The 26,787-nt window shown below is 52.7% G+C and overlaps 1 protein-coding gene across 3 annotated transcripts in view; it reads left to right on the top strand.

Moving 5' to 3' along the window:
* The first annotated feature begins 1,391 nt into the window (after positions 1-1,391).
* ELAVL3 (ELAV like RNA binding protein 3) overlaps positions 1,392-26,787 on the top strand; it is a 32,085-nt gene continuing 6,689 nt past the window's right edge. For 2 of the 3 annotated variants that reach the window (XM_033197624.1, XM_033197627.1), the window contains exons 1-5: positions 1,392-1,838; positions 16,607-16,826; positions 17,246-17,349; positions 25,818-25,971; positions 26,142-26,367. In XM_033197624.1, the coding sequence (XP_033053515.1) occupies positions 1,830-1,838; positions 16,607-16,826; positions 17,246-17,349; positions 25,818-25,971; positions 26,142-26,367 (713 nt within the window). In that variant the 5' untranslated portion in view covers positions 1,392-1,829. The remainder of the gene's footprint in view (positions 1,839-16,606; positions 16,827-17,245; positions 17,350-25,817; positions 25,972-26,141; positions 26,368-26,787) is intronic. The other variant, XM_033197626.1, reaches the window with a different exon arrangement.

Raw genomic sequence — 26,787 nt, forward strand, 5'->3', positions numbered from 1 at the left:
GTGGGGTCCGCGCGCCCAGGAGCAGCCCCCCTTCTAGCACAGCTTCCGATGAGAGAAACCGGGAGGAACATGGGGTGGGGAACAGACCATCGCTTGGGGCCCCTAGTGTCCGCAGTCAGGTCGCCCCGGCGAGCCCATGAGGGGCCACCCGGGGACCCGCACCGCCACCGCCCCTATTGCGCGGGTCACAGTGATTGGCCTGCTCTCCCCAGGCGTGGCAGCATCCTCTGGTGCGCGCGCTCCCATTGGCTTAATCTCTAGGGCATCTTCCAGTAATTGGTTATCTCAGGGGCCGCCCCTGATTGGGCAAATTAGGCTCTCCTCGCTGGTGGCGCTCTCTGACAGTCTGGAGCCTAAAGGGCGTGCAGGAACGACGATAGGGTGGGGACTGCCGCTCTTCAGTTAGGGGGTCCGGGCTACCTTGCTGGCAGCGCCCTCGACCGAACTGTCGGATTGCTGTCTGTGGTGCTGAAGCCTCACGCCCCGGCGACCCCGCCCCAGTGTGTGCTAGTTCCCGTGCCCCGACGTAAACATGCACCTGCGCCCGCGCACCAAAGGAGGTTGCGCCAGCCCCAACGCCTTAGAGAGAGGCCAGGTTCCCCCTAGCTGAGAGCCAGCATGACTCCACTGTCAGGAGGACCAATCAGGAGCCCAGAAAGCCAGGACATTTATGTGGCAGATCCACCCACCCCAGTTTTGTGGGGTCCGAGAAGGATCCGTGGTTTCCAGGAGCTGCATGGCTCCAGCGATGATTGTCCAGAACACTAAGCCCCAAACCTTTTCACCCCCTTCGGAGCAGTGCGGAGTTCCCTTGCACTGGGGAGTGCTAGTTCTTACCTTTTGAACCCTAGAAGGATCCAGATCACTAAAATCAACAGCGTCCCAATCTCCTTCCGCAGAAGACTAGGGCCACAGTAGCCACCCTCCCCCGTGGTCTTGAGGTGGTCTACACCTCGTGCCTCCAAATCTGGGGACCCAGACCTCTGCCTACTAAAATATTGGTTCCTGGTCCCTTTCCAGTCCCCCCGGTTGACAGCACCTCTGGAAGGTCGCATATTCGGGCCACTAATACCTCTTTGCTCTCTTGGCTCCTCCAGCTCTAGGAGCTGGACGAAGGAAGGGAGCCCGTCTCCTGGCCCGAAAGCCAGCCCAAGAAGGGGTGCCAAGGTAGGAAACAAGGGCTTCGAGGGAAGGAGGGCCCGAATCTGACAACCCAAGCACCTAGGATGCGCTTTTTGGGGGATTCAGAGTCCCTACCAGCGCGCGCTCACTTCCACCTGCCGCGCCGTCGGGAGCCGCGAGGAGGCGGAGCTCGGTCGCCGCGGCCAATGAGCGACGCCGGCGCTGGCAGCTGCTGCTATAAAGGGCTGGGGGCGGCGGCGGCGCGGTCCAGAGCGCGGAGCGCGCAGCGCGGGCCGGAGGGAGGGAGGGAGGGTGGGCGAGGGGAGAGGACTTGAACACACGGGACCGGACAGGGCCGACCGAGGGGCGGCGGCGAAAGGCAGAGCGCCGCGATCTCTGTCGGGAAGCGCAACCTCCCCGGGCCCCGCGGGGCCGCGCAGGGGGCGTCCTCAACCCCGCGCCCGCTCCCTCTTTCCATCCCCTGCCGCCCGCAGGCCACCCCGGGGCCCGGCCATCCGCGCGCGCATCCCCGGGTTCGGGCCCGTCCCTGGCCCTCGAGGGAGCCGCCGCCTTCATCACCACATCTGCAGCGGCCGCACCAGAGGCCGCCCGGGCGGGACCCCGGCGTGAGCATCAGGCGCCCCTCTAGGAGTGCACGACCCCCGGAGCCCCCCTCAACACGGACCGCGCCCGCCGGGCACACAAGAATGGTCACTGTAGGTATTCCCCTGTCGCCGAAAGGGAATCGGGACGAGGAGGAGTTGGGCCCAGGCTCCGCGGAGATTGGGCGGGTGCGGCGGAGGGGGGGGTAGGACCAGGCCTAGCTAGGCCCGGGTTGGGGGGGGGTAGGACCGAGCGTCGGGGCCTGAGAGTGGGCAGGGCCGCGCCCAGAGTGCTGAGGGCACTTAGAGCTTGGCCTGAGGGGCCTTAGGGAGCCTGGCTGTGATTCGGGGGGCGTCCGACGCCGCCCTGGAGGCGGGATTGCCCCCTCTCCCGCAGGCCTGATGGGGGAGGGGCCGCGGCGGCTAAGGATGCTTCCTCCATCCAGGCCCAGACCCCGCAGGCCGCCCAGGCAAACGCAGGGCCCGATTACTGGTGCTGGGCCAAGCCAAAGCGACAAGGCATCCCCAAGAGCCCTGGGAAAGCGGGTGGCGTCGGATCGCGCTCCCCGGGCCTCGGCCGCACCCGAGAGGCGGGCGTCTCGTCCTCGAGCCCGTCGACCTTGCGGCAAGCGGGGAGGGGAGAGGAGGGGGCGCGCCCGGAGGCCCCGCGGGCCCGCCGCCGCCGCTGCAGCGTCCCTTTGTTTCTCAGCGCTTCTTCGCGGGCCGCAGCCTCACGCGGGCGCCTCGGGCTGCGGGGAGGGGGAGGGGAGAGGAGGGCCCGCGGATTGGGGGGGCACCTCTAGGCTCCCGGGTCCCCGTCCCCCGGGAGATGGGGTAGGAGGCCGAGACAGTCTCCCTAGGCCAGATCCAGGCTCCCCACCTCGCCAAGGCTCTGGGCCGCGAGGTGACCTTGAGCGCGGCCCGCCCGCCTGCCGGCCCGCACCGCTAGCCCCGCGCTCCGTGCTTTCAGCAGCCACGGAGCTGGTCAGCTCCCGAGCGCGCGGCCCCTCCCGCCCGGCCACGCCCTGCCTGGCCACGCCCTGGCACGCCCATCTAGGCCCCGCCCCCATGGCCCCGGGGGCCCGGCCTCGCCCGAGCCCTCGGATTCCCACTCGGCAGCCCGGGCGTATCCCGGGGGCGGGGCTGGACAGTTATAGCCCCACCCCGGCTCCACCCCCGCCCCTGCCGCGCGACTCCGCTCCCCGCGCCGCCGCGCGTCCTTTGTCTGGTCCCGGCGCCCGGGCCTCCCTCTTCCACTCTTCCTATCTCTCCGTCTCTGCGTGTGTGTCTCTGTGCACTGTGTCTCTTTCGGGTCCCTTTTCGAGACGTGGCTAGCAGTGGAGGTGGGGACATGATTGGCGCTCCCTCCATGCCTGGGCCTCTCCCCTCCTGGACTCTGGGACCCGCCCACCTGGGTCTGAGAAATGAGGTCCCCGAGGCCTGGCTCACCTGCTGTGTGACCTCAGGCCAGTTCCTTTCCCTCTCTGGGCCTCGTGCTGCTCACCCAGGTCTGGGAACTGGAGTGTGGCCTCATGAGGACCTCAGAACTCCCGCAACAGTCCAGCACCTCCTAGGCGTCCTCTGATCGGTTCTGTCATTTGAAAAGGGAACTAATGCACAAAGGGAAAGAGGGTGTGGTCAGAGGTCACACAAGGGCCTTGAGGACCTAGGTTCTCCAGTGAGCGAGCGCTTGGGCAGAGATGTATCATGGGGACAGGGTGGAAGGAAGAGAGGTGATAAATTAAGACCACAAGGACCCTGCATTGAAGAAGGGCCCAGAAGTAGGAGGCTCAGTCAGCACCACGTGGTAGCCCAGCCTCACCATGCATAGCCACTCAATGCCCTATTGTCGCCGGTATCCAGGCATCTGTCACTGTGATTGGGGCCAGGGAGCGCAGCTGGGGGCCGTGGGGATCAGACACAGGAAGTTTTAAGAAACAAGTGGCCTCAGGTGTGTTCACTGCAAAACCCCCGTACATCAGATGTATGTGCAATGGTGGAAAAGAGGAAGAGAGAGTGATGAGGTCAGGGACACAGAACGGTTCAGAGAGAGGGCAGGACAGTGGAGAAGAGAGGGAAACAGAGGAAGAAAGAGGGAGCGAGAAACCAAAAGGCTGGGAGACTTACAAGAAGCACTGGAGAGAATGGGAAGCTTCCCTAACCCTCCATCTTTGATCTGCCCTCCTCCTCCCTGACTTTGCCACCCCCCTCATCTCTGTCTGGGGCCAGTCGCCGAAGTCCCTTTGATGCCCATGTAGCCACCATCCCAGGCTGTGCACTTAATGCAGGCTGGGGCAGGGCGGGTGTGGCCTGCATCAATCTGATCCCCATTATCAGCTCAGCCGGCTCAGCCGCGGAGGAAACGCGACACTGGTCCTGCTAAGCTCTGGCACAGATGGGAGGGAGAAGGGGTGGTGGCCAGATTAGCAGGCTGGGCCTCAAGAACCCAGGTCTGACCCACCCAGTCACCTCTTCACTCCGTTCAAGTTGGGAACACCATGGGAGGGGGTCAACCGGTAACTCTTTCAGCTCTGGGGTCATTGGATCAGGAGTCAGATATTGACACCATCCCCTCCACCTCTTCCTGTCACCCTGGACAAGTCATAGGTCCCTGTGACTAACCCTCAGTGTCCCCGTCTGAGAAAGGGAGCAGACCCTTCTTACCGTTCACTGTGGTTGTGGGAGGTCAGTGAAAACTTGGCACATGCTCAGTGGAGTTCAAAAATAGGAATCTAGCGCGGTGGCTCATGCCTGTAATCCCAGCACTTTGGGAGCCCAAGATGGGTGGATCACACGAGGTCAGGAGTTTGAGACCAGCCTGGCCAATATGGCGAAACCCCATCTCTACTACAAATACAAAAAGTTAGCTAGGTGTGATGGTGCACACCTGTGGTCCCAGCTACCTGACTGAGGCAGGAGAATTGCTTGAACCTGGGAGGCCAAGGTTGCGCTGAGCCAAGATCATGCCATTGCACTCCTGGCTGGGCAACAGAGCAAGACTCCGTCTCAAAAAAAAAAAAAAAAAAAAATAGAGATCTAGCACGTCCAGATGCAGTTGTTTGTGTACTGACAACTGCTTATTGTGCTCTTATAGCAAATATCATCAACTCAACATAGAACTCTTACCTCAATGAGCTTAAATGTGAATTCAGAATCTATCTCCAGGGCCAGGCATGGTGGCTCACACCTGTAATCTCAGCACTTTGGGAGGCTAAGGGAGGAGGATCACAGCCTGGGCAACATGGAAAAACCCCATCTCTACAGAAAAAGAGAAAAATTAGCCGGCTGGGTGGTGCAAGCCTATAGTTCTAGCTACTTGGGAGGTTGAGGCAGAAGGAAGTTAAGGCTTCGGTGAGCCATGATCGCACCACTACACTCTAGACTGGGCAACAGAGCAAGACCCTGTCTCAAAAGTAAAAAAGGAAAAGAAAAACCCCACAAAACCCTTAATGAACCAGGATGCAAATTCAGAATCCATCTCCATACATATGAGACCTCTGTGCCATACCTTCCTTAAGGAGGAACAGAGAGGCATAGAGAGGTGTCCTAACTGTCAGAGGACAACATGAGGAGGGTGGAGTCTGGCATGTGTAGCCCTCAGTAAATATTTGTTGAATTGAATTAATAGACTCAACCGATGGAGTGGGTTTAAATGTCATGATGCCCAGGGCCATGGCAGAGAGCAGATACTCAGCTTTGCTTTGCGGTTATTATTTTGTTATTATATTACTGGTCTTTTTGTTAGGAGAGTGGGCTCTAAAGTCCAAACCCTGGGACTGAATTCTTTTTTTTTTTTTTTTATTTTTGAAGCAGAGTCTCCCTCTGTCACCCGGGCTAGATCACAGGGATGAAATCTCAGCTCATTACAACCTCCACCTCCCAGGTTCAAGTGATTCTCCTGCCTCAGCCTCCTGAGTAGCTGAGATTACAGGCACCCACCACACCTGGCTAAGTTTTGTATTGTTAGTAGAGATGAGATTTCACCCTGTCAGCCAGGCTGGTCTCGAACTCCTGACCTCACTTGATCCTCCCACCTAGGCCTCCCAAAATGTTGGGATTACAGGCGTGAGCCACTGTGCCTGGCCTGAATTCTTGTTTCGCCATTTGCCGCCTGTGCAACCCTGTTCCTATTCCTTCCTTTTTTTTTTTTTTTTAATTTTTTCCTTAAGAGTCAGGGTCTCATCCTCTCGCCCAGGCTGGAGTGTAGCGGCATGATCACGCTCCCTGCATCCTCAAACTTCTGGGCTCAAGTTGATCCTCTCACCTCAACCTCCCAAGTAGCTGGGACTACAGGCACGCACCACCACACTCAGCTAATTTTTTCGGAAATTTTTTGGTAGAAACAAGATCTCACTGTGTTGCCCAGGCTGCCCTCAAACTCCTAGGCTCAAGTGATCTTCCTGTCTCAGCCTCCCCAGTCACCCTATCCCTTTGTGGAGACTCTTTCCTTGTGTATTAAATGGAGAAAAGAATCTCATCATGTTCAACAGCAGGAGAACCACCTGGAAGTTTCACATGAGGAATTTTTCCTGGCACACAACAGGCACTTCAATACATGGTTACGCGATCAGTTAAGTATTAATGTTAGGAGACGGGAATGCAGAGCTGTGCAGTGCACGTTAGTGCATCACCACAGGTGCCGTGCAGACATTGCTAATCAACCCAATGCATGTTCCTTTTGAGGTCGGATGTGTCTTCAGAGTAGTCCTCCAGGCAGCCCTCCCAGGAGCAACTCAGCCAATTGGAGATACCGGGGAGCTGACCTTCTGTGCCATCTGTTTTATAAGAGTAAATGGGCCAGGCGTGGTGGCTCATGCCTTTAATACCAGTACTTTGGGAGGCCAAGACAGGCAGGTCACCTGAGGTCAGGAGTTGGAGATCATCCTGGCTAACATGGAGAAACCCTGTCTCTACTAAAAATACAAAAAATTAGCTGTGCATGGTGGCGTGCACCTGTGGTCCCAGCTACTTCAGAGGCTGAGGCAGGAGAATCGCTTGAACCTGGGTGGTGGAGGTTGCAGTGAGCCAAGATTGTGCCACTACACTCCAGCCTGGGTGACAGAGCAAGACTCTGTCTCAAAAAAAAAAAAAAAAAAAAGTAAATGGTGACCAGGTGCAGTGACTCACGCCTGTACTCCCAACACTTTGGAAGGCCGAGGCAGGAGGATCCCTTGAGACCAGCAGTTTGAGAACAGCCTGGGCAACATAGCAAGATCCCATCTCTACAAAAAATAAAAAATGAGCTGGACGTGATGAATTGCACTTGTAGTCCTAGCTACTAGGGAGGCTGAGATGGGAGAATCACTTGAGCCTGAGAGTTCAGGGTCAGCCTGGGCAACATAGCCAGACAAGGCATTGGCCATAATGATGAAAAACCACACTGCAAACAGATCCAGGACTGAAGTCTGAAATGAAGTTCCCTATTCATACCACCTAATGTCTCTGAATTCACTTTTGTCACCTGTAAAATAGAGAACGTGTTCTCAGTCTTTTAAGATTGTTGGGAGAGTAACTGAAAATATGCCTCGAAGTATTTCACACAGTGCCTGGCACTCAGTAGATCCTCAGTGTCGTGGAATGCTCATTAAAATAACAGTATTGCCCCGTGCAATGGTACATGCCTGTAGTCATAGCTACTTGAGACGCTGAGATGAGAGGATTGCTGCAGTCCAGGAGTTGGAGGCTGCAGTACACTATGATTGCACCTGTGAATAACCACTGCACTCCAGACTGGGCAACATAGCAAGACCCCATCTGTAAATGAAAGTATAATAGGCCGGGCATGGTGACTCACAACTGAATTCTTTTTTTTTTTTTTTTTTTTTTTTTGAGACAGAGTCTCACTTTGTTGCCCAGGCTGGAGTGCAATGCTGGAGTGCAACGGCATGGTCCTGGCTCACTGCAACCTCTGCCTCCCAAGCAATTCTCCTGCCTCAGCCTCCCTCAAAGCTGGGATTACAGGCACCTGCCACCTGCCCAGCTGATTTTTTTGTATTTTTAGTAGAGACAGGGTTTCACCATGTTAGCAAGGCTGATCTCAAACTCCTGACCTCATGATCTGCCTGCCTCGGCCTCCCAAAGTTCTGGGATTACAGGTGTGAGCCACCGTGCCTGGCTACAACTGAATTCTTAGTACTTTGGGAAACTAAGGTGGGAGGATCACTTGAGGCCAGGAGTTTGAGATCAGCATGAGTAACATAGCAAGACTCCATCTCTACAAAAAAATTTAAAAAAATTAGCCAGGCACGGTGGCACATGCCTGTAGTCCCAGCTTCTCAGGAGGCTGAGATGTAAGGATCACTTCAGTCCTGGAGGCTTAGGCTGAAATGAGCCATGATCATACCACTGCATCCCAGCCTGGGTGATAGAGCGAGACCCCGTCTCTAATAATAATAATAATAATAATAATAATAATAAATAATGTAAATGTATTATGAGGCAGGGATGATGGATGTGACAAGCCTGCTTTTAATTCCCATGATCATGCCCGTGACAGACATAACTAACCAATTCCAGATGCTTTCCAGCATATGACTTTAGCTCGTACCCCAGGCCAGTGTGACTGTAATTTGGAGCAAAATGGAGCAGAGGCTCAGAAGCACTAAGTAGTCTATCTGAGGACGCACAGCTGGGAAATGTTAGAGCTGGCACCGTTCTTGGTTGGCAGTGGAAGTTGGAAATGCACACTCTGGATCAGAAAAACTCATATGCAAATCCGTTCCACCACCATTTATATGCTGCATGATCTTTGGCAATTTTTAAAATATCTCAGTTTCCTCATGTATTAAGTGGGGGTGAAATGGGGGAGGAAAACTTCTCTTTTTAGGATTGTTATGAATAACAATGAAAACTTGCATGTAGAGTGCTTTGCACAGTGCCTGGCACACAGTAGTAGCCAATATTTGGGAACAATTAAGATACTGGAGCTTGAGTCTGGGATAGCTGAGACAATGTGTACCTGCTGGCTGTTTCTAGTTCTGTGGCCACAGCAGACATTGCTAATCAATCACAGTGATCTTTCCTACTGAAAACTGTATGTGATTTATTTTCTTTTTCTTTCCTTTTCCCTTTCCTTTCCTTTTTTTTCCTTTCCCTTTATTTCCTTTCCTTTCCTTTCCTTTTCCTTTCCTTTCCTTTCCTTTCCTTTCCTTTTCCTTTCTTTTTGAGACACTCTGTCACCCAGACTGGAGTGCAGTGGTGCGATCTCAGCTCACTGCAATCTCCACCTCCCGGGTTCAAGCGATTCTCCTGCCTCAGCCTCCCAAATAGCTGGGATTACAACCGCCCACCACCCTGCCTGGCTAATTTTTGTATTTTTAGTAGAGACAAGGTTTCACCATGTTTGGCCAGGATGGTCTCAAACTCCTGACCTCTGGCTACCCACCCTTCTTGGTCTCCCAAAGTGCTGAGATTACAAGCATGAGCCACCATGCCCAGCTTCTTCTCCTTCTCCTTCTTTTTGTATGTGTTAGACAGGGTCTCACTGTGTTGCCCAGGCTGGAGTACAGTGGTGCCATCATGGCTTACTGCAACCTCTACCTCCTGGGCTCAAGTGATCCTCTTGTCTCACCATCCTGAGTACCTGGGACCACAGGTGCAAGCCACCATGACTAGCTCATTTTTAAATTTCTTTTAGAGACAAGATCTCACTATGTTGCCCAGGCTGGGCTTGAACTCCTGAGCTCAAACAATCCTCCCACCTCGGCCTCCCAAAGTACTGGGATTACAGGCATGAGCCAGCACGCCTGGCCTGAATGTGGTTTCTGAATTCTTAATTCATTCCTCCAGGAAGACACTACCAATCAGCATGTTTGTTTGTTTTTGAGACGGAGTCTTGCTCTCGCCCAGGATGGAGTGCAGTGTGCGATCTTGGCTCACTGCAGCCTCCGCCTCCCGGGTTCAAGCAATTCTCCTGCCTCAGCTTCCTGAGTAGCTGGGATGACAGGCATCCACTACCATACCGGGCTAATTTTGTATTTTTAGAAGAGACAGTTTCGCTCTGTTGGCCAGGCTGGTCTCAAACTCCTGACCTCAGATGATCCACCCGCCTCAGCCTCCTAAAGTGCTGGGATTATAGCTGGGACCCACCACGCCTGGCCCAGTTCGGGTTTTCAAGTGAGGGCAAATCTATGTGCCAACTGTGCCACTGGAGAAGATGTAAGGAAATGCTGGCTACTTGACTTTCTTATGTCCCTGACAGATAAGGTCAGTCAAATCCCAGCACCGTTTCCTGCTGAACTCTGAAGTGGTTTTAAAATTCTCCTCTACACAGCCCTTCATATAACCCTTGCCAGTTGTTTCGAATTTTCAGCAAAGTGAAACAGAGGCCCTAGCAGGCATATCCAAAGACACATAGTGAGTTGTCAGAGCCGGTATCTGCCTGGCTGACTGTTACAGTAAGAAAACTGGGCCAGGTTCAGTGGCTCATGCCAGTAATCCCAACACTTTGGGAGCCTGAGGCATGAGGATTGCTTGAGGCCGTGAGTTTGAGACCAGCCTGGGCAACATAGTGACACCCCATCTCTACCAAAAAAAAAAATTTCTTTTTTTTTGAGACAGAGTCTCGCTCTGTCGCCCAGGCTGGAGTGCAATGGCACAATCTCGGCTCACTGCAAACTCTGCCTCCTGGGTTCAAGCAATTCTCCTGCCTCAGCCTCCTGAGTAGCTGGGATTACAGGCACGCGCCACCACACCCGGCTAATTTTTGTATTTTTAGTAGAGACGGGGGTTTCACAATGTGGGTCAGGCTGGTCTCGAACTCCTGACCTCATGATCCGCCCGCCTCGGCCTCCCAAAGTGCTGGGATTACAGGCATGAGTCACTGCCTCCGGCCCAAAATTTTTTTAAAACTTAGCCAGTCATGGTGGCGCCCACCTGTAGTCCTAGCTACTTGGGATACTGAGGCAGGAAGAATGCTTGAACCCAGGAGTTTAAGACTGCAGTGAACTACGATCATGCCACTGCACTCCAGCCTGGGTAACAGAGCAAGACCCTGTCTCTAAAAAAAGAAAAAGAAAAGAAAATTGTAGAGTGGTCTTCACATTCGGAGGGTCTGCATTTCTTTTTTTTTTTTTTTTTTTTTTTTTGAGATGGAGTCTTGCTCTGCCCCCCAGGCTGGAATGCAGTGGCCGGCTCTCAGCTCACTGCAAGCTCCGCCTCCCGGGTTCACGCCATTCTCCTGTCTCAGCCTCCCGAGTAGCTGGGACTACAGGCGCCCGCCTTGTCGCCCGGCTAGTTTTTTGTATTTTTTAGTAGAGACGGGGTTTCACCGTATTAGCCAGCATGGTCTCGATCTCCTGACCTCGTGATCCGCCCGTCTCGGCCTCCCAAAGTGCTGGGATTACAGGTTTGAGCCACCGCGCCCGGCCGAGGGTCTGCATTTCATTGCCAGTGCCACAGCAGATAACCTATATGACTTCAGCACGTTCCTTAACATCTTTGAGCCTCAGATTCTCCATCCATCATAGCAAAATTAACCTATACCATTTAATATTTAATTTAATTAATTATTTTATTTTATTTTATTTTATTTTTTGAAATGGAGTTTTGCTCTTGTTGCCCAGGCTGGAGTACAATGGCAGGATCTCAGCTCACTGCAACCTCTGCCTCCCAGGTTTCAAGCGATTCTCCTCAGCCTCCTGAGTAGCTGGGATTACGGGCATGCGCTACCATGCCTGGCTAATTTTTTTGTGTGTGTGTTTTTAGTAGAGACGGGATTTCTCCATGTTGGTCAGGCTGGTCTCGAACTCCCGACCCCAGATGATCTGCCTGCCTCGGCCTCCGAAAGTGCTGAGATTATGGGTGTAAACCACCGCGCCTGGCCTTATTTATTTATTTATTACTATTATTTTTAGGTGGAGTCTCGCTCTGTCACCCAGCCTGGAGTACAATGGCATGATCTTGGCTCACTGCAGGCTCCGCTTCCTGGGTTCAAGCAATTCTTATGCCTCAGCCTCCCGAGTAGCTGGGATTACAGGCGTGTGCCACCACACCTGGCTAATTGTTGTATTTTTAGTAGAGATGGGATTTCACCATGTTGGCCAGGCTGGTATTGAACTTCTGACCTCCAGTGATCCTCCCACCTCACCCTCCCAAACTGCTGGGATTACAGGCTTGAGCCACCATACCCAACATTATTTATTTATTTTTGAGACAGGGTCTCACTCTGTCGCCCAGGCAGGAGTGCAGTGATGTGATCACGGTTTACTGCATCCTTAACCTCCCGACCTCAGGTGATCCTTCCACCTCAGCCTCCCAAGTATCTTGGACTACAGGCACACACCACCACATTCAGCTAGTTTTTAAATTTTTAGTAGAGACAGGGTTTCGCCATGTTTCCCAGGCTGGTCTCCAGCTCCTGAGCTCAAGCAGTCCGCCCACCTTGGCCTCCCAAAATGCTGGAATTACAGACATGAGCCACTGTACCCAACCAGCTCCTACCATTTTAGAGTCTTTGTGTGAATTAAATAAACAGCATATCCTCCTGAACATATATGTAAAAAATTCTAAACCACCATAAAATTCAGCAAATTAAATCAAGCAATGTATATAAACAAAACTACAATATCCATGACCAAGTTTGGTTTATCCCATGAAGATTGGTTTAATATTAGAAAATCAAGGCCGGGCGCGGTGGCTCAAGCCTGTAATCCCAGCACTTTGGGAGGCCAAGACGGGCGGGTCACAAGGTCAGGAGATCGAGACCATGCTGGCTAATACGGTGAAACCCCGTCTCTACTAAAGAATACAAAAAACTAGCCGGGCGACGAGGCGGGCGCCTGTAGTCCCAGCTACTTGGGAGGCGGAGGCAGGAGAATGGCGTGAACCTGGGAGGCGGAGCTTGCAGTGAGCTGAGATCCGGCCACCGCACTCCAGCCTGGGCGACAGAGCCAGACTCCGTCTCAAAAAAAAAAAAAAAAGAAAAGAAAATCAATTAATGGCCGGGCGTGGTGGCTCACGCCTGTAATGCCAGCACTTTGGGAGTTCGAGGCGGGTGGATCACCTGAGGTCAGGAATTTCAGACCAGCCTGACCAACATGAAGAAACCCCACCTCTACTAAAAATACAAAATTAGCCGGGCGTGATGGCCCATGCCTGTAATCCCAGCTACTTGGGAGGCTGAGGCTGGAAATCGCTTGGACCTGGGAGGCAGAGGTTGTGGTGAGCCGAGATTGCGCCATTGCACTCCAGCCTGGGCAACAAGAGCGGAACTCCGTCCCCCACCCTAACCAAAAAAAGAAAATCAATTAACATAATTCATGACATTAATGTATTAAAACTAAAAAATGGGCTGTGTGCGGTGGCTCACGCCTGTAATCCCAACACTTTGGGAAGCCAAAACAGAAGGATTGCTTGAGCCCAGGAGTTCGAGACCAGCCTGGGCAATATGCCAAAACCCCATCTCTACTGAAAATACAAAGAAAAAAAATTGGGGGCCGGGCGCGGTAATCCCAGCACTTTGGGAGGCTGAGACGGGCGGATCACGAGGTCAGGACATCGAGACCATCCTGGCTAACCCGGTGAAACCTCGTCTCTACTAAAAAATACAAAAAACTAGCCGGGCGAGGTAGCGGGTGCCTGTAGTCCCAGCTACTGGGGAGGCTGAGGCAGGAGAATGGCGTAAACCCGGGAGGCAGAGCTTGCAGTGAGCTGAGATCTGGCCACTGCACTCCAGCCTGGGCGACAGAGCGAGACTCCGTCTCAAAAAAAAAAAAAGAAAAAAAGAAAAAAAAATTAGCCAGGCTTGGAGGCACATACCTATAGCCCCAGGTACTGGGGAGGCTGAGGTGGGAGGATCGCTTGAGCCTGCAAGGCAGAGGTTGCAGTGAACCAAGATTGCCCTACTGCATTTTAACTGGGCGACAGAGCAAGACCTTGTCTCAAAAATTAATTAATTATTAAAGCTAAAAACTGATTTCAATTGATGTAAAAAAATGTCAGCAAAATTCAACATCCTTTTTTTAAAAAGTCTTAGGATCAGGCCGGGCGCGGTGGCTCAAGCCTGTAATCCCAGCACTTTGGGAGGCCGAGACGGGCGGATCACGAGGTCAGGAGATTGAGACCATCCTGGCTAACACGGTGAAACCCCGTCTCTACTAAAAAATACAAAAAACTAGCCGGGCGAGGTAGCGGGTGCCTGTAGTCCCAGCTACTCGGGAGGCTGAGGCAGGAGAATGGCGTAAACCCGGGAGGCAGAGCTTGCAGTGAGCTGAGATCTGGCCACTGCACTCCAGCCTGGGCGACAGAGCGAGACTCCGTCTCAAAAAAAAAAAAAAGAAAAAAAAAAAAAAAAAATTAGCCAGGCTTGGAGGCACATACCTATAGCCCCAGGTACTGGGGAGGCTGAGGTGGGAGGATCGCTTGAGCCTGCAAGGCAGAGGTTGCAGTGAACCAAGATTGCCCTACTGCATTTTAACCTGGGCGACAGAGCAAGACCTTGTCTCAAAAATTAATTAATTAATTAAAGCTAAAAACTGATTTCAATTGATGTAAAAAAATGTCAGCAAAATTCAACATCCTTTTTTTAAAAAGTCTTAGGATCAGGCCGGGCGCGGTGGCTCAAGCCTGTAATCCCAGCACTTTGGGAGGCCGAGACGGGCGGATCACGAGGTCAGGAGATTGAGACCATCCTGGCTAACACGGTGAAACCCCGTCTCTACTAAAAAATACAAAAAACTAGCCGGGCGAGGTAGCGGGTGCCTGTAGTCCCAGCTACTCCGGAGGCTGAGGCAGGAGAATGGCGTGAACCCGGGAGGCGGAGCTTGCAGTGAGCTGAGATCCGGCCACTGCACTCCAGCTTGGGTGACAGAGCAAGACTCCGTCTCAAAAAAAAAAAAAAAAAAAAAAAAAAGTCTTAGGATCTAGGAATAAAACAATGTTCTTAACCGGGTAAAGGCCATCTGGAAAAAAACCCATAGCAAAGATCATGTTTAGCTGCAAAATGTTTAAAGCACTTCCCTTAACATCAGGAATAAAAGGCCGGGCGCGGTGGCTCACGCCTGTAATCCCAGAACTTTGGGAGGCTGAGGCGGGCAGATCACAAGGTCAGGAGTTCAAGACCAGCATGGCCAGCCTGGCCAACATAGTGAAACCCTATCTCTACTAAAAATACAAAAAAAATTAGCCAGGCGTAGTGGTGGGCACCTGTAGTCCCAGCTACTTGGAAGGCTGAGGCAGGAGAATCGCTTGAATCTGGGAGGCAGAGGTTGCAGTGAGCCAAGATGGTGCCATTACACTCCAGTCTGGGTGACACAGGGAAACTCTGTCAAAAAAAAAAAAAAAAAAAAAATCAGGAATGAAGAAGCCACTATCACACTGTAGCCCCTAAAATGACAAGAAAAATAGATAACAGGTATAGACTGAAGATGAGAAAATAAAATTGTCATTATTTGAAGGTGTTTTATGTTATACAATAAAAGCAAAAGAACAAAATAGCTCAGTGGGAAAACTGGGGGTGGCAAGGGGAGATGGAGGCAGGTAAATGACTAGTAAGAATCTTATGCATGAAGTAAAAGACATAATTAGCACATTTGGGATAGGAATTACCTTTGGTGGGAGGAGGGAAATAAATATGTTTAGGGAAGGGCTTATGAGACTTCAATGCTACTAAAAAGGCCAGGCATAGTATCTCACACCTGCAATCCCAGCACTTTGGGAGGCCAAGGTGGGAGGATTACTGGAGCCCAAGAGTTTGAGACTGGCCTGGGGCACATAGTCAGACCCCATCTCTACAAATAATTTAAGATTAACTGGACATGGTGGCATGCACCTATAGTTCCAGCTACTCGGGAGGCTGAGGTGGGAGGATTGCTTGAGCCTGGAAGGTCGAGGATGCAGAGAGCCTTGATGGCACCACTGCACTCCAGCCTGAGTGACAGAGCAAGACCCTTTTTCTAAAAATAAGCTACTAAAAATGGGGCCAGACGTGGTGGTTCACACGTATAATCCCAGCACTTTGGGAGGCGGAGGTGGGTGGATCACCTGAGGTCAGGAGTTCGAAACCAGCCTGGCCAACATGCCGAAACCCCATTTCTACTACAAATACAAAAATTAGCTGTGCATCGTGGCATGCACCTGTAATCCCAGCTACTCAGGAGGCTGAGGCAGGAGAATTGCTTGAACCCAAGAGATGGAGGTTGCAGCAAGCCGAGATCGCACCACTGCACTCCAGCCTGGGTGACAGAGCAGCCAACCAGCAAGCAACAATAACAACAACAAAGAAAGCTACTTAAAGTGTTAGACTTCCTTTTCTGAAAGCGAAAGCATTTATTTTATTTTATTTTTGAGACAGAATTTCACTCTTGTTGCTCAGGCTGGAGTGCAATGGTGTGATCTCGGCTCACCGCAACCTCTGCCTCCCGGGTTCAAGCAATTCTCCTGCCTCAGCCTCAGAGTAGCTGGGATTACAGGTGTGCGCCACCATGCCCGGGTAATTTTGTATTTTTAGTAGAGACGGGGTTTCTCCACGTTGGTCAGGCCAGTTTCGAACTCCCGACCTCAGGCGATCTGCCCTCCTCGGCTTCCCAAAGTGCTGGGATTACCGGCGTGAGCCACTGCGCGCCCGGCATGAAAGTGTTTCCGGTGTGAAAGCGTTTATTATTCTGTAAATGCACAGGTTGATTTTAGGCCTCTGTTTGCATATATAGTAGTTATATAAGGGATTTCTTGCAGTAAAAGACATCAGGTGCTTTTTTGTTTCCCTCGGTGCTTATTCCAATATATGGAGTCCCATCATTATTCCGATCCTTAGAATAATAAAGTGACCCCTTCCCATGACGAAGCCTCTATAAGACATAGTTAATTCATCACCGCCGAGCCACTCATTCCCGCAGGTCCCTGGTGTGGGGACTGGGCGGTGAGCGGATGTGACCTGTTATCTCCAGCAGATACTGGGGGCCATGGAGTCTCAGGTGGGGGGGGGCCCGGCCGGCCCGGCCCTGCCCAACGGGCCACTCCTTGGTACAAATGGAGCCACTGACGACAGCAAGACCAACCTCATCGTCAACTACCTGCCCCAGAACATGACCCAGGATGAATTCAAGAGTCTCTTCGGCAGCATTGGCGACATCGAGTCCTGCAAGTTGGTTCGGGACAAGATCACAGGTGTGGCTGCTGGCGTTGCAGGGCGGGGGGGAGCAGAGGTGGTAGCCTCAGAAATACAGAGGTGATGGGGGCAGGCGGGGCCCTTGCTGAGGTTGTGGGGCAGTAGGGAGCAGAGGTGGCAGCCTCAGAAATACAGAGGTGATGGGGGCAGGTGGGGCCCTTGCTAAGGTGTCTCGGGGGTAATCGAGGCAGGAAGTGGTCTAGGGATGTGAGGTCTGCTGGGGAGACGGGTGTGCCCCCTAGGTGAAGGTCTCAGGAGCGATAGAGGCAGGTGGGACTCTAGCATCGAAGGTGTCATCTGAAAACAGGAAGATGGGATCTTGGTGGGGAGGGGACAGTCTCTCAGGCCTGAGTTTGGGGGGGACACTGGCAGGTGTCAAGGCTGGGTGGGAAGGTCATCCTTCTGGTTCTGCCCACAGGGCAGAGCCTTGGCTACGGGTTTGTGAACTATTCTGACCCCAATGATGCAGACAAAGCCATCAACACCCTCAACGGCCTCAAATTACAGACGAAGACCATCAAGGTTGGTGCCTCCTTCTCCAATCCCTCCACGACTGCCCACCCCAACTGACTGTCCCCAACCCCTACTGCCACCTACACATCCATGTCCACTGCCTTTCAGGACTCATCCCCAGAGGGGCTCAAATCTCCCCTCCAAGGCTTCCCAGCTGGGGTGGGCGCAATGACTTTCCCGCTCTAAACCTCAGTTTCCTCACCTGTCAATGGGGACAGTACTGGCTCCAGGATCTCTAGAGGCTCAGGGAGTCAGCCAGGCCCTGTAGGGCAGAGTGACCAGGGTCCGGTGAGCAGTCCCCTCCCTGCTTTTGTCATGGAAATGGGGGTGGGGGCCCATCTGCCATCTGGAGCCTAATTAGGGTCTGGGAGGGCGGGATTGGGGCGGCCCATCCCCCATCTTTGTGCAACGCCCCTCCCCCACAACCTCCCTTCTCAGCAGCCGCAGCTGGGACCCTACAAGCCCAGGTCCCCTGGGGGGGAGTCGTCATGGAAACCCCCCTCTCTGGGTTCGCATGGTGGTGTTTGGGCTCTGCCCTGCAAATCTGCTCCTGGACCCTGGAGGAAGCCAGGGTGGGGGGGTGGCCCATCTGGCCCCCAGTTCCGCATGAGAACAGAGGTGCAGGAATCTCTTCCCTTTCCTGATGCGGGGGGTTGGGAATTGGGGTGGGGGAGTGAAGTTGTGAACCAATGGGTCCCTTCATGGCCAAATAGACCCAGAAGCCCCAGGGCATGAGGACCCCAGACCCCAGTGACATTGAGATGCAGAATTTGCATGCGTATGTGTGTATGTGTATATGTGTGTGAGCGTATGTGTGCATGTGTATGTGTGTACGCGTGTGTGTGGTGTGTGTGTGTGGTGTGTGTGTGGTGTATGTGTGTGTGTGGTGTATGTGTGTGGTGTATGTGTGTGTGTGGTGTATGTGTGTGTGGTGTGTGTGTATGGTGTGTGTGTGGTGTGTGTGTGTGTATGGTGTGTGTGTGTATGTGTGGTGTGTGTGTGGTGTATATGTGTGTGGTGTGCGTGTATGGTATGTGTGTACGTGTGTGTGGTGTGTGGTGTGTGTATGTGTGTGTGGTGTGTGTATGGTGTGTGTGTATGTGTGTGTGGTGTGTGTGGCGTGTGTGTATGGTGTGTGTGTGGTGTATGTGTGTATGGTGTGTGTATGTGTGTGGTGTGTATGTGTGTGTGTGTGGTGTGTGTGGTGTGTATGTGTGTGGTGTGTGGTGTGGTGTGTGTTGTGTGTGGTGTGTGTGTGTGTGTGTATGGTGTGTGTGTGTGGTGTGTGTGTGTGGTGTGTGTGTATGTGTGTGTGGTGTGTATGTGGTGTGTGTGTGGTGTGTGTATATGTTTATGTGTGGTGTATGTGTGTGTGGTGTGTGTATATGTTTGTGTGTGGTGTATGTGTGTGTGTGTTGTGTGTGTGTATGGTATATGTGTATGTGTGTGGTGTATGTGTGGGATGTGTGTGTGTGGTGTGTGTATGTGTGTTTGTGTGTGGTGTGTGTATGTGTGTGTGTATATGTGTGGTGTATGTGTGTGTATGTGTGTCATCTTGAGCTGTGAGACACAATGTTTATGATCCAGGTGTCCCGTGACTCACTGTGGCTCTGGCTGTGATACAATGATTGTGGGACACAGTGTCTATGAGAGTGGCTGTGGTCAGGCGCACTGGTCCACACCTGTAATACCAGCACTTTGGGAGGCCAAGGCAGGAGGATCACTTGAGCCCGAGAGTTTGAGACTAACCTGGGCAGCATGACAAAACCCTGTTCTAAAAAAAAAATTTTTTTAATTAACTGGGTGTGACATCTTGCACCTGTAGTCCCAACTACCTAAGATGCTGAGCGGGGAGGATCACTTAAGCTGAGGAGGCTGAGGCTACAGTGAGTCATGTTTGCATCACTGCACTCCAGCCTGGGCAACAGAGCAAGACCCTGTCTCAAAAAGAAAAAAAAGAAAAAATAGAGTGGCTGCTGTCAAGCGGATCTGTGTATTTAAGACTTCGGGTAGATCCCTATGTGTCTGTAGGATAAGGTGTTTTTGCTTTATTTTGTTTTGTTTTGTTTTGTTTTGAGCCAGAGTCTCCCTCTCTCACCCAGGCTGGAGTGCAATGGCACTATCTGGGCTCACTGCAACCTCTGCCTCCCAGGCTCAAGCGATTCTCCTGCCTCAGCCTCCCGAGTAGCTGGGATTACAGGCACCTACCACCACACCTGGCTAATTTTGTATTTTTAGTAGAGACGGGGTTTCTCCATGTTGGTCAGGATGGTCTTGAACTCCTGACCTCATGATCCACCCACCTCAGCCTCCCAAAGTGCTGGGATTACAGGTGTGAGCCACTGCACCCGGCCCAGGATGAGGTGCTTATTATTTGACAGGTGCATGTGACACTGTGACTCCGGCTGTGACCTGGTGGGGCCTCAGTGATGTGTCTGGCTCTGGCAGGATGTTTGTGTGTCATAGTGATGTGTGGGTGTGTCTACCTGTGCCCTGCTCTGCGGGATTGGGTGTTGACATCGTGTGCTTGTGCTGCGGTGTGATGGGTATGTGCTTCTACAACCTTCACTGTAATCTCTGAGACTCCCTCCTGAACGTTGCTGAGAATGTGACAGCGGCCTGTGTCACCCTCTGGCTTGTTTCATCTCTGAGGCTGTGCAGCGGGGTGGCACTGCATGGCCTTCTGTCTGTCCCTGGGTGTTTTTGCTGTGTGATGGTGTTGCGTGGTCAGTCCAGCCTGGGCACTCTGGCAGCTGCCCAAAATATCTCCAGCTACGTGCCACGGGCCGGGCCCCATCCCAGGTTGGGGTGTGGGTGGAATTTGGTCCCTTCTTGCCCTTGGGAAACCCATGTCATGGAAGGATGGGAAAGGGCCTGTGAAAACCTCCTCTGGGTCTTGGATGGTGCTGGACCTCCAATACCCATCCAGGATCTTACCCCCAAATCTAATCCCTCAACCCAAATCTGATTTATCAGCAAGTACCCTCACAGCTCCTAGACCCGTGGGAGATAAAAAAAGAAGAGAAAACTGTCAAATATATGGACATTCTTCCTTCCTTCCTTCCTTCCTTCCTTCCTTCTCCTTCCTTCCTTCCTTCTTCCTTTTCTTTCTTTCTTTCCTTCCTTCCTTCTCTCCTTCCTTTCTTTCTTTCTTCTTGAGACGGCGCCTCGCTCTGTCGCCCAGGCTGGAGTGCACTGGTGCAATCTCGGCTCACTGCAACCTCCACCTCCTAGGTTCAAGCAATTCTCCTGCCTCAGCCTTCCATGGAGCTGAGACTACAGGCGCCCGGCCACCATGCATGACTAATTTTTTTTTTTTTTTTTTTTTTTTAGTAGAGACGGATTCACCATTGGTCAGGCTGGTCTCGAACTTCCGACTCAGGTCATCCACCCGCCTCAGCCTCCTAAAGTGCTGGATTACAGCGTGAGCCACCGCGCCCGGCATGGACATGATTTATTTCTTTTTTTTTTTTTTTTTTTTTTTGAGATGGAATCTCGCTCTGTTACCCAGGCTGGAGTACAGTGGAGCGATCTTGGCTCACTGCAACTCCGCGTCTTGGGTTCAAGTGATTCTCCTGCTTCAGCCTCCTGTGTAACTGGGATTACAGGTGACTGCCACCATGCCCAACTAATTTTTGCATTTTTTTTTTTTTTGGAGACGGAGTCTGGCTCTGTCGCCCAGGCTGGAGTGCGGTGGCCGATCTCAGCTCACTGCAAGCTCCGCCTCCCAGGTTCACGCCATTCTCCTGCCTCCGCCTCCCAAGTAGCTGGGACTACAGGCGCCCGCCTCGTTGCCCGGCTAGTTTTTTGTATTCTTTAGTAGAGACGGGGTTTCACCGTATTAGCCAGGATGGTCTCGATCTCCTGACCTTGTGATCCGCCCGTCTTGGCCTCCCAAAGTGCTGGGATTACAGGCTTGAGCCACCGCGCCCGGCCTAATTTTTGCATTTTTACTAGAGATGGGATTTCACTGTGTTGGCCAGGGTGGTCTCTAACTCTTGACTTCAAGTAATCCGCCCACCTCAGCCTCACAAAGTGCTGGGGTTACAGACGTGAGCCACCATCCTGCCTGGCCAGTCTGCTCTTTGCCCTGTGATTTACAAAACAAAAGCTACTAAGACTATGTATAGTGACAGAGCAGGATGGTCGACTCCTGTGATTTGTGCTGGTATTGAGGCCATGTTTTTTCTGGAGACACACTGAGGATTGCAGAATGCAATCACATCAGAACCCCGCCCCCCATTCACACTCAAACTACTTTATCTATTTTGTTCATTTTTTAGTTAGTTATTTCAAATGGAGGCATACACTCTCACAACTCACTGTCTCAATTCACTGTCCCAAACAAAAGCCAGACCCTTGACAATGACCCCTATCTATCAAGAGGTTAATTAGAAGAAATAGAAAATAGAGGCTGGGCACAAAGGCTCACACCTGTAGTCCCAGCACTTTGGGAGGCCGAGGTGGGAGGATTGCTGGAGCCTGGGAGGTCAAGGCTGCGGTGAACCATGATTGCACCACTGTACTCCAGCCTGGGCAACAGAGCGAGACCCCATCTCAAAACAAGCAAAAACCTCACTTCACAAGAAAAAGAAAGAGGAGCCGGGCGCGGTGGTCAAGCCTGAATCCCAGCACTTTGGGAGGCCGAGAGGGCGGATCACGAGGTCAGGAGATCGAGACCATCCTGGCTAACACGGTGAAACCCCGTCTCTACTAAAAAATACAAAAACTAGCCCGGCGAGGTGGCGGGCGCCTGTAGTCCCAGCTACTGGGGAGGCTGAGGCAGGAGAATGGCGTAAACCCGGGAGGCGGAGCTTGCAGTGAGCTGAGATCCGGCCACTGCACTCCAGTCCGGGCGACAGAGCGAGACTCCGTCTCAAAAAAAAAAAAAAAAAAAAAAAAAAACGGGCGAGTGGCGGGCGCAGTCCCAGTACTGGGGAGGCTGAGGCAGGAGAAGCGGAACCCGGGAGGCGGAGCTTGCAGTGAGGAGATCCGCCACTGCACTCCAGCCGGGAGACAGAGCGAGACTCCGTCTCAAAAAAAAAAAAAAAGAAAGAAGAGGAAAGAAGGAAGGAAGGAAGGGAGGAAGGAAGAAGGAGGGAGGGAGGGAAGCAGGAAGGAAGGAAGGGTGGGAGGGAGGGAGGGAGGGAGGGGGGAAAAATAGATAAGGGGAGAATTGCTCATGACCACGCCCCAGCCTCGTCCTCAGGTCACCCACTGAGCATCTGAGAGGTGGACTTCTGGGCCATGCTTCCAGGACATTGATAAACATACAGTGAAGCAAGGTCACACAATATTCCCTGCTTTGTAAATAGACTTTTCTGTCCCCTATTTTACCATACTCGCCACTCACCACCATCTCTGGGAAATAAATATACATGTCCATCTTTTTCTTTTTTTTTTTTTTTTTTTAGAGACAGGGTCTTGCTCTGTAGCCCAGGCTGTAGTGCAGTGTTGTGATCATAGCTCACTGCAGACTTGAACTCAGTGATCCTCCAGCCTCAGCCTCCCGAGTATCTGGGACCACAGGTGTGTGCCACCACACTCAGCTAATTTTTTTTTTTTTTTTTTTTGGTAGAGATGTTGGGGGTGGAGGAGGGTCTTGCTGTATTGTCCAGGCTGGTCTCAAACTCCTGGGCTCCCTTGATCCTCCCGCCTTGAACTTCCAGAGCACTGGGATTATAGGCATGAGCCACTGCACCTGACCCACCATTTTTTTAAACACCTGCAGAGAATTTCATTGTTGGGTGGGACTATAATTAATAATGTGATTCAGATAGTAGTGCTAAAATATGTCTAATTCCTAGTTGGGAGAAGTGCTTTGAGAAAGAGTAATAGAGGTGGTGAGGGGAGGTCAAATTTAGATGAGAGAGGACAGGGAGGATATTTCAACTGAGACCCAAAGAAAGAAGAAGGGGAAGAGTGTTCCAGGCAGAGAGAACAGGCAATGCCAGGGCCCTGAGGCTGAGACATGCCTGGTGTGTTTGGGAAAAATGGGGTAAGTTCAAGTTGCTGGAACACAGGAATTGCGGCAGAAAGTCGGGGGAGATGAGGGCAAGGGTGTGATGGGAAAGAATGTGCAGGGCTTTGTGGTCCAAGGAAAGGACTTGGGCTTTCCTGCTGAGGAAGGTGGGAGCCATAGAGAGTTCTGAGCAGACGGGGGATGTGACCTGGCTCAGGTGTTCACAGGCGCCCTCTGGCTGCTGTAGGGGGAACAGACAGTGGGGGATGGGAGCAGGAGGGCCAGCATGGAGACTGCTACGCTGGTTCAGGTGATCAGTAGTGGAGGCTGGGCCAGGGTGGGACAGTGGCAGTGGGGTGAAGTGTGTGGATTCTGGATAAGGAGGAAGGTGGAGCCTACAGGATTTATAGTGGGTTGAATGTGCATGTGAAGAACAGGTGTCGAGAATAATCTGAACCTGGGGACACAAGCACTTAGGAGGACAGAGCTGCCATTAGTGAGTCGGGGCAGATTGAAGGTGGGCAGGAGCTGGAAGTACCCATGCTGTGTATGAAGTGCCCTTGACCCCCTCATGTGGGGTACCTTGACGCAGGTGCCACCAGCGGTGCAGACTGAGGACATTTGGGAGTTACTGGATGGAGCTGATGACTAAAAATCTGAGTGTCCCTGGGGGGCCCAGTGTAGCTGGGAAGAGAAGGGGCCAGTGTCTTAGGTCCACTCTCCATAGGAGTGGGAAGAGTGGCTGGGTGTGGTGGTGCATGCCTGTAGTCCCAGCTACTTGGGAGGCTGAGGTGGGAGGATGGATTGAGTCCAGGAGTCGGAGGCTGCAGTGCAGTATGATTGCACCTGTGAATAATCACTGCATCCTAGCCTGGGCAGCATAGCAAGACTCCCCCTTTCGATAAAATAAAAATAGGCCAGGCATGGTGGCTCGCATCTATAATCCCAGCATTTTGGGAGGCCGAGATGGGAGAATTGCTTGAGGCCAGAAGTTCAAGACCAGCCTGGATAACATAGTGAGATCATGTTGCTACAAAAAAAAAAAAAAAATTTTTTTTTTGAAGATTAGCTGAGGCTGGGGGAGGTGGCTCACGCCTGTAATCCCAGCACTTTGGGAGGCTGAGGCGGGCAGATCATGAGGTCAGGAGTTCGAGACCAGCCTGACAAACATGGTGAGACCCCCATCTCTGCTAAAATTACAAAAATTAGGCCAGGCGCGGTGGCTCACACCTGTAATCCCAGCACTTTGGGAGGCCAAGATGAGTGGATCACAAGGTCAAGGAATCAAGACCATCCTGGCCAACATGGTGAAACCTCGTCTCTACTAAAAATACAAAAAAAAAAAAAAAAAAAATTAACTGGGCATGGTGGTGGCATGCCTGTAGTCCCAGCTAGCCAGGAGGCTGAGGCAGGAGAGTTGCTCGAACCCGGGAAGCGGAGGCTACAGTGAGTAGAGATCACGCCACTGCACTCCAGCCTGGTGACAGAGCGACACTCCATCTCAAAAAAAAAAAAAATTTTTTTTTAAAATTAGCTGGGCATAGTGGTGCATGCCTGTAGTCTTAGCTACTCATGAGGCTGAATCAGGAGAATCGCTTGAACCCAGGAGGCATAGGTTGCAGTGAGCCGAGATGGTGCCATTGCACTCCAGCCTGGGCGACAGAGCGAAACTCCATCTCAAAAGAAAAAAAAAGAAAAAAAAAGGCTGGCCAGGAGTGGTGGTGGGTGCCTGTAGTCTCAGCTACTTGGGGGGCTTAGGCGGGAGGATTGCTTGAGCCCAAGAGGTCGAGGCTGCAGTGAGCTGAGATCACGCCATTGCATTCCAGCCTGGGTTAAAAAGTGAGATCTTGTCTTTAAAAAGAAAAAAAGTCAATGTTTGTTAATGGACTATCAAGCATGTGATAGTGATGTGAGCTGGGTATTCAAGGAGCCCCTTGGGGTCACATGTCACCCCAGGGAGACATGTCCTCCCCAGGTGGCAGGTCCCCATCATTCTATACAGGCAGTGCCAAGTTTTTTTTTTTTTTTTGAGACGGAGTCTGGCTCTGTCGCCCAGGCTGGAGTGCGGTGGCCAGATCTCAGCTCACTGCAAGCTCCGCCTCCCAGGTTTACGCCATTCTCCTGCCTCCGCCTCCCAAGTAGCTGGGACTACAGGCGCCCGCCTCGTCGCCCAGCTAGTTTTTTTTGTATTCTTTAGTAGAGACGGGGTTTCACCGTATTAGCCAGGATGGTCTCGATCTCCTGTCCTTGTGATCCGCCCGTCTCAGCCTCCCAAAGTGCTGGGATTACAGGCTTGAGCCACCGCACCCAGCAGTGCCAAGTTGTTATAGCCACTGCCGTGTCCCCTCTCCCATATCCGACTCAGCCCCACCCATGGTGACAACTCTAGAGATACTTATCGAGTGACGGATGGGTCACTTCCGCCAACTCCGTGATGGTTTAGACGTGGCCTCACTCTCTCCATCTGTGAAATGGGTCTCTGCCTCACCCCTGTCTGTCTGACCCCCTCACCCAGGTGTCCTATGCCAGACCCAGTTCAGCATCCATCCGGGATGCCAACCTGTACGTCAGCGGGCTCCCCAAGACCATGAGCCAGAAAGAGATGGAGCAGCTCTTCTCCCAGTACGGCCGCATCATCACGTCCCGCATCCTGGTGGACCAGGTCACAGGTCAGGCACTCAGGGAGGGTGCACCTGGTGGGGGTGCTGGGCAAAGGCAGTCAAGTGGGATCAACGTGGAGAAACCGACCGAGATGTCAGGGCATGAAGCAGGGAAGGGAAGAGTGGGGTTACACAGGAGGGGACAGGGTCGCCGTGATGGACCTTCCCGCCCCCGGCAGGTGTCTCTCGGGGTGTGGGATTCATCCGCTTCGACAAGAGGATTGAGGCTGAGGAGGCTATCAAAGGACTGAATGGGCAGAAGCCGCTGGGCGCAGCTGAGCCCATCACAGTCAAGTTCGCGAACAACCCGAGTCAGAAGACGGGGCAGGCGCTGCTCACCCACCTCTACCAGTCGTCCGCCCGGCGCTACGCAGGCCCCCTACACCATCAGACACAGCGTTTCCGGTGAGCCCCCTGCCACCCACCCAGACGGCCCCAGGCCGGGTGCCCCCAAGCGTGCAGGTGCCCTCTATGAACCCCATTCCTGCCAAGGGGAGGGATGCCGGGAGGGCGCGCACACATGGGGGCCAAGGAGCCTATCTGTCAAGTGCCAAGTCCAGCCGCTCATATGCAGCAGGCACTCAGTGTGTGCTGGCCACAACAATTGGCATTCTTGATGTTAAAGATTTTGCCGTTGGCCGGGCCCGGTGGCTTAAGCCTGTAATCCCAGCACTTTGGGAGGCCTAGGCGGGTGGATCACGAGGTCAGGAGATCGAGACCATCCTGGCTAACACGGTGAAGCCCCGTCTCTACTAAAAACACACAAAAAATTAGCCGGGCGTGGTGGCGGGCGCCTGTAGTCCCGGCTACTCGGGAGGCTGAGAC

Source organism: Trachypithecus francoisi, unplaced genomic scaffold, assembly GCF_009764315.1.
Source record: "Trachypithecus francoisi isolate TF-2019V2 unplaced genomic scaffold, Tfra_2.0 Lachesis_group5, whole genome shotgun sequence".
NCBI lineage: Eukaryota > Metazoa > Chordata > Mammalia > Primates > Cercopithecidae > Trachypithecus > Trachypithecus francoisi.